General features: G+C 46.3%; 1 protein-coding gene across 1 annotated transcript; it reads right to left on the reverse strand.

The window, feature by feature from the left end:
* Positions 1-1,414: 1,414 nt before the first annotated feature.
* Positions 1,415-5,079, reverse strand: LOC137325027 (toll-like receptor 2). The gene has a single exon (XM_067989729.1). It carries the CDS (start codon positions 5,077-5,079, stop codon positions 2,632-2,634), a length of 2,448 nt encoding a protein of 815 aa, XP_067845830.1. The 3' UTR covers positions 1,415-2,631.
* Positions 5,080-7,047: the final 1,968 nt, after the last annotated feature.

A 7,047-nucleotide genomic window follows, 5' to 3' on the forward strand; every position in this document is an offset into this window, starting at 1 on the left:
ACCAATAGTCTTTATTACAGGATATTTCATGTGTTGGGAGCATAGGCAGTCCTCCACACCGTTCTTGAAAAAATCTCTATAATGTGGAATTTCTAAATTTGAACTGATTTGTGTATCCTACCTAAGTATGAGAGCGTGGGGGCGGGGGAGATAAAGAAGAAAAGTTGATTGATGGGAGTCTTTTGAACATGCATTTGATCTGTTTGTCAGCAGAGAAAACGGATTGTTCAGCAATGGAAACTGCGATCAGGTGTGGCAAGCACTGTGCACAATTTTCTGCTCCCCACCCGCCCATTATAGGATAGGGTATAATCACAGCAACAGTGAATATGATCACAGAATCGAAATATAAAGGATGCATCTATGGGCAACGTCGTGTCCTCCAGTGGGCAGACAATTCAGGGAAGTGGGAGGTGTAATTGGACACCAGTCATGTAGCATTCTGCCTGGAACATGAGGCAGGCAGAGCAACATTCAAGCCTTACTTGACAACGCAGGGATAGTTATGAACATATAGTCGCACTGCAGGTATAACCCCTCAGAGTTCAGACAGTGCACAGTGCTAACACTCTACAGTTCAGATATTGTGACGGGCGGCGCCCGCACCCTGCACGGTTCGGAGGCCGCGCCGCGCCCGCACCCTGCACGGTTCGGAGGCCGCGCCGCGCCCGCACCCTGCACGGTTCGGAGGCCGCGCCGCGCCCGCACCCTGCACGGTTCGGAGGCCGCGCCGCGCCCGCACCCTGCACGGTTCGGAGGCCGCGCCGCGCCCGCACCCTGCACGGTTCGGAGGCCGCGCCGCGCCCGCACCCTGCACGGTTCGGAGGCCGCGCCGCGCCCGCACCCGGCACGGTTCGGAGGCCGCGCCGCGCCCGCACCCGGCACGGTTCGGAGGCCGCGCCGCGCCCGCACCCGGCACGGTTCGGAGGCCGCGCCGCGCCCGCACCCGGCACGGTTCGGAGGCCGCGCCGCGCCCGCACCCGGCACGGTTCGGAGGCCGCGCCGCGCCCGCACCCGGCACGGTTCGGAGGCCGCGCCGCGCCCGCACCCGGCACGGTTCGGAGGCCGCGCCGCGCCCGGCACGGTTCGGAGGCCGCGCCGCGCCGCACCCGGCACGGTTCGGAGGCCGCGCCGCGCCCGCACCCGGCACGGTTCGGAGGCCGCGCCGCGCCCGCACCCGGCACGGTTCGGAGGCCGCGCCGCGCCCGCACCCGGCACGGTTCGGAGGCCGCGCCGCGCCCGCACCCGGCACGGTTCGGAGGCCGCGCCGCGCCCGCACCCGGCACGGTTCGGAGGCCGCGCCGCGCCCGCACCCGGCACGGTTCGGAGGCCGCGCCGCGCCCGCACCCGGCACGGTTCGGAGGCCGCGCCGCGCCCGCACCCGGCACGGTTCGGAGGCCGCGCCGCGCCCGCACCCGGCACGGTACTAACATTCCCAAACTCAGACAACGCACAGCGTTAACACCCCCAAGATGCTAATATTGTAGGTGAAAACATGCGGTGCAAACATTATAGTTGCCAACACTACACTAATGCTAACACACAGATGGCCACGGCCACGTATCTAGTCTGCTGACTGGAACAGGGTGGTCTGGTTTCTTATTTCTTTTCTTTGAAGAGGGAGCTGAGTGAGGTTATGCTAAAGTGTGATGGATTTATGCCAACTGTTACTGGACAGTATGGGCACCCTCCTGCACTGAGAACAGGCTAGGAATCGCTCTCAAAATAACGGAGGAGCTCAGCAGCCCGCTCAGTTTTTAGTGGTGAATTGAAGGAGCAAGTTCCTGCGTTTGCACATGCGCAGTAAAACGCGGAAATCCGGAACTTGCTCCTAGTGGTTCACTGGTGATAAGACAGCTTCGAAGTAAAGGGACAGCGCATGCTGCAATCAGAGAAATCATTGAAAAAGTGCCAACTTGCTTCTCTGCCCAGCTGGAAAGTAACTAATTACGACACTAAACAAGTACGCTTAAAAATACAGGTCTAAACTAAATTTTAACAGCACGGTAAGTCTTAATGAATGCCAAACAACTAAAAATTAACTTTTAAAAAATGTGGAGTCTCATATTACTCCTTATTTTAATAGTTTTTGGATGCTACAGAGCCCGCAATAAGTATTTTCGTTAATTTAATTTGCAGGAGGTGCGATGACCGTTGCCTCGCTGCTCTGCGCGATTTCTGGCCCATTGGTTAATGCAGACCTGAAATTTGTTGGAAGGTGGTCAGAACATCGACCTGCCATCTAGTGAACATTAAAATCCAACTATTTTCTTTAAAATATACATTGCTGTTCCTGGAGAATCCGATTAAAATGCAAGTATACATCTATTGTGCATTTTTGAGAAGTACAGACAAGTAATATTTTATATAGACCTTTTCTTCAGTTCAGACATCTAGTTGCTTCACTTATTCCAAACATCACTGTAACTTCTTAAAGCATTGATGGAAGAAAATCCAAATGGGAACAAATTTAGCACCAATACTATATAGATATAAAACAAAGTTATTGATGTTTTTTAAAAAACTCAAAGTACTGTAGCTTTGATGCCCAGTTGTGTGTGTGTGAATGTTTATCTATGTATGATATTCTGGGATCTAGTCAGCTCCCTGGATAATCTTTTGTAGATTTGCTTATGAACTGCATGAATGGAAATCCAAATTCAGGACAGCTTTCAACCTTTTCCAAAAGAAGCCTTGTTGAAACTCATTCTGAGGCCACTCCAAATAAGTGTTGCTGTTCATCAGCTTCCTCAGTTTGCAAAATCGATCTGGAATGGAATTCTTTGGAATAGGTTCCAGCAGGAGCAAGATAAGACTGTCCTTTTTCTCATCAAATACCTGTTGGTGCGCAAAGAAGAATTCATAATGGCACCATTCACTTTGCACAAAGTTTTTTGATAGGATAAATATGGTTTTGTAGCTTTTTGATATACAGTCAATGATATTGGTAATTATTGGCTTTCCAGGTTTGAAGTCTCTTTCATGGATGCAGATGTGATACGGTGGCTCATTATTTTCTAACTGTACCAGCAATTTGTTTTTCACCCATGCCGAGTCATGTTCACTGTATGAAATAAAAGCATTGTACTCAAAATTGTTTTCAACTAGGTTGACGTCTAGACTTCTTTTAGCCTTGAGCCAGAGCCAGAGTGTGCGGATATACCACGTAACATTATACTTTATACACAGCACAACACACAAAGCCACCAAAACAGCTACACATGCCAAAAGGACCCCAACAAATAAGGGAATGTTGCACTCAATGGGAGAAAATTTCAGGAATTGGATAACTTGACCCTTGAATTTTCGCGGACTGTCACATCGATACTGGTCTGGCCAATTGAGAATCACTATATGTGTCTGTTGAACATAATTAGAGACTGGCTGAATTGCACAGAAGCATTCCAAAGGGTTATTGCTGAATTTGAGTTCGGCTAGATCTAAGGACTGTATTAAGTGTACATTTATGTTATTAATTTTATTGTGGTCAATGTGCAAGGTTTTCAGCGAGTGACCCACTGCAATCTCAGGGAAAGATACTATGATATTTGCTGTCAAAAAAATTTTGCGGAGGTTTCTCAGCCTTTTTAGGTTTGGGACTGTGGTGATGAAATTGTAACTCAAGTCTAGTGATTCTAGTGATGCTGGCAAACAGTCAAACACATTTCTCTCCAGATTGTTGTGCGACAAATTGATATGTGTCACAGCCTGAGGCCAAGTGCAGGTCAGTCCCCTGTGCAGTATAAGAACATTATGACTAGCACTTATATTAGACAAGCTCTTCATTTTAGATATCAACGTACTAAGAATATGTAGATTTGAGAATTTGTTCTCGTTTAGTATGAGGGTATTAAGATTGGGGAAAGGGGCTGAGCATTTTTCAGGAATAAAGCTGTATTCTTGAAGCAAGTTGGAAGGTATGTCCAAATATCTTAAATGAGTCATCTTTTCTGATACGGCACATGGGACATAGAACAGGTTTCCCTTTGTTATCATTAACTCAGTCAGTTGTGCAAATATATCACGAAAATAGTCAAGTGAGTAAAAATGGTAGAAATTGGGATTATTTATATTAATTATATGAATCTTGCGCAAATGAATCTGCTCAGGTGATACAGGCAGTATGTTCCACTTGCCAATGCCATCCATTGTAATAGTGTGCAAAAATAATTCTTTTATATTTGAGCCGACAACACTGTTAAATAAATGAGTGGCTAAAGAATCATCGATGGTAATATTCTGTACAATTAGTGTCAAGAGATTCGATTTCTTTAAAGGGAAAAACAAATCTACATTTTTTCCATTCTTGACTAAATCAGAGTTTAGAATTTTCAACGTTGTGGTCACAGTTGGAATATCCTTGAAAATATTGATCAATAATTGTGATTTCTGCCCAAACTGTAAATCTAAAGAAAGCTTTTCTACGTTCTGCAGAACATTAAGTGTTCCAGGTTCATATCCCTGCAGGTCTCCAGTAATCAAATAGACCTCCTTAAGTGGGACTCCACCAAGGGCAGATAAGGAGCTGGACTTCAAGGAAGTAAGCAGAGTGCTTCCAAAACTTAGAGAATGCAGTTTCTGTAGTTTGTTGATCTCTGCTCCAAAGTTGGCTGTATCAAACATGTTGTTGGTGATATCTAGGTGTGTTAGTGACTGGAGATGGTTAAATGGCAAGACTGAAATATCATGCAAAAAATTATTTGAAAGATCAAGATACTGTAGTTCTGAATTTTTTGCAAATGATCCAGGTTCTATTGTAGTGATGCGATTGAATTGAAGAAAAAGCTTTTTCAGTTTGGTAAGATTCTGGAAACTTTGCTGTTGAATTATTGTGATGTTGTTGTAAGACAAGTCTAACTTCTCTGTGTCTGGTCCTAGGGTGCAAGAAAAAAGTGGATATCCAATTCCTGAACAATTCACTAAAAAAGTATCTATCCTCTTTGGTGATGCACAACAACCAGCCATGAACAGTGAGCTTGTCAATACAACAACTGCTCCTAACAGTGTCATCTTGGCCATGATGACTGTAAAGAAAATTCTGTTTCCAAATATCAACTCTTCCATTAACATATTGACCATCTTCAAACTTGTCCTGTCAAAAGAACAAACATGAATGATGAAAATACCGCCTTGGTCTCGAAGAAAGTATCAGTGGCACAATATTCAGTACAATCCTGTTTCACTTAAAATATCAGACATCTGATGTGAGACACCCTTGTTACCCTAACTATAAGTTACATCACTACAAAATTTATCTTTTGGTTTCAGAGTCCTAGGTGCTAGGCGGCTGTGCATCAGGCAAGATAATAACTGCAAGTGGATGTGGGGCCACTGAAATATGATGGTGTTTTGGTGGGTTTTAGCTAAGAATTAAATATATCAAGGAGCAGAGATTTTATTATTTAACTTTAATCAATTATTTTGAACACATGAATTTAAATACATACACACAGATCAAATAAATTGATTTAATGGTTTTGCACTTATCTCAAGAGCTCTACTTCAGAATGAACACAATGATAACTTATTTTTGATGGTGAAAGGTGAAAGCCTATTTTTATTATATATAAAAGTCCATTCACATGATTCCAGACAGAGATGAAGGACCACAGCTTTTATGGTCCTCCCAGGCTGAGATTCACGTGAGAGCCATAAATCACATTGTTATCAGGTGACCTAGGGTCCTCCTGTGCCACTATTTTTCAGTACAAGTGGCTGTGCTGAGAAAACTAGGGTAATCCAGGAAATTCGTCATCGCCATTGTCTTGAAGTAGTGGCGTGACTCACTTATGGCATAATTTCCTGCGTTGACCTGCTTTCCTTCCTCTACTGCTCCATTTTGTCAGTTTTTTTTGTGCTTCCACTTTTACTTGACTAACTCTCCCCCTGCGCTCCCCTTTGCCATTCACACATTCTCTGTCTCATAAATATCTTTAGTTTCTATCATTATGCCTCCTGTTGTCTCATGTTAAGGTATCACTTCAGCCATCTAATCATCTCCTGATTTCCACTTCAGCACTTAGAATCATACAGCACAGAAGGAGGCCTTTCAGTCCATTGTGTCTGTGCCAGCTCTTTTGAATACGGAGTGACAATTGACACCGACTAGCTCATGCAATCTCGGGCCTGGGCCGCGCATGCACAGCTTGACGTATTGGGCCTCGCGTGCACATTGTAGGTCACCAGCTGCCCATTCACTAAAAGCGCGGACCAGAGGACGAGCACCAAAAATGCAGCTGATGCAGGTAGTCATAAGGAGGGGGGAGGGGGGGTGACCAGGAAAGCAGAGCCCAGAGGAAGGGGAGAAGCAGTGAGGGAAGCAGAGGGGAAGGGGGAGCAGAAACAGCACAGGATGTAGAGGAAATGGGGAGCAGTGGGGCAGAAGCGGTGGAAGGGGGAGCAAAAGCAGCGCGGTAAGCAGAAGGGAAAGCGGAAGCAGCGGGGGGAACAGGGGAAGCAGAGGCAAGGGGGGTGGAGTGGAGAGAATGTGATCCAAATCTGGGGGTGAGGGGGAAAAAAAAAGAGGGGGAGAATGTGGTCCGAATGGGGAGATGGATCACGTTCTCCTCCTCCCCCAGTTAGACCTGGATCACGGCAGTGAACTGATTTCTCGGAAATCCTGGCCCATGTGCGGCAAGTGACGTCATCAGACGCAGTGTCACTATTCACTTTGTAATGTAAAATGCTCCCCACTTTCTACCCAATAAACTTGAAAACAATCCATAACCCACACACAATGCCCCAGTCACTGTAGCTCTCTCCCAGAGTGGCGGAGTGATTAGCGACAGTGTGCGTACTTGTGGTTTTCGATCGACCTGTGATGTCCTCCTGCTTACGCACCGGGCCACCCGATGATGTCGCTCTCAGCACATGCTAAAAAGCTACAGCTCCGCTAGTGACCTCACTTCCAATGAGGTCACCCTCACCCATTCTCATTGAATGAAATGCACGCTCACTAAACCAATCTTGCAGCTCAAATTATGTAAAATAGTCAATGCTGTTGATTTGTCAAATGCAGCCTCACAGAGAAATGGCTACACCCCCCGC

Source organism: Heptranchias perlo, chromosome 9 (genome assembly GCF_035084215.1).
Source record: "Heptranchias perlo isolate sHepPer1 chromosome 9, sHepPer1.hap1, whole genome shotgun sequence".
In the NCBI taxonomy this organism is placed as follows: domain Eukaryota; kingdom Metazoa; phylum Chordata; class Chondrichthyes; order Hexanchiformes; family Hexanchidae; genus Heptranchias; species Heptranchias perlo.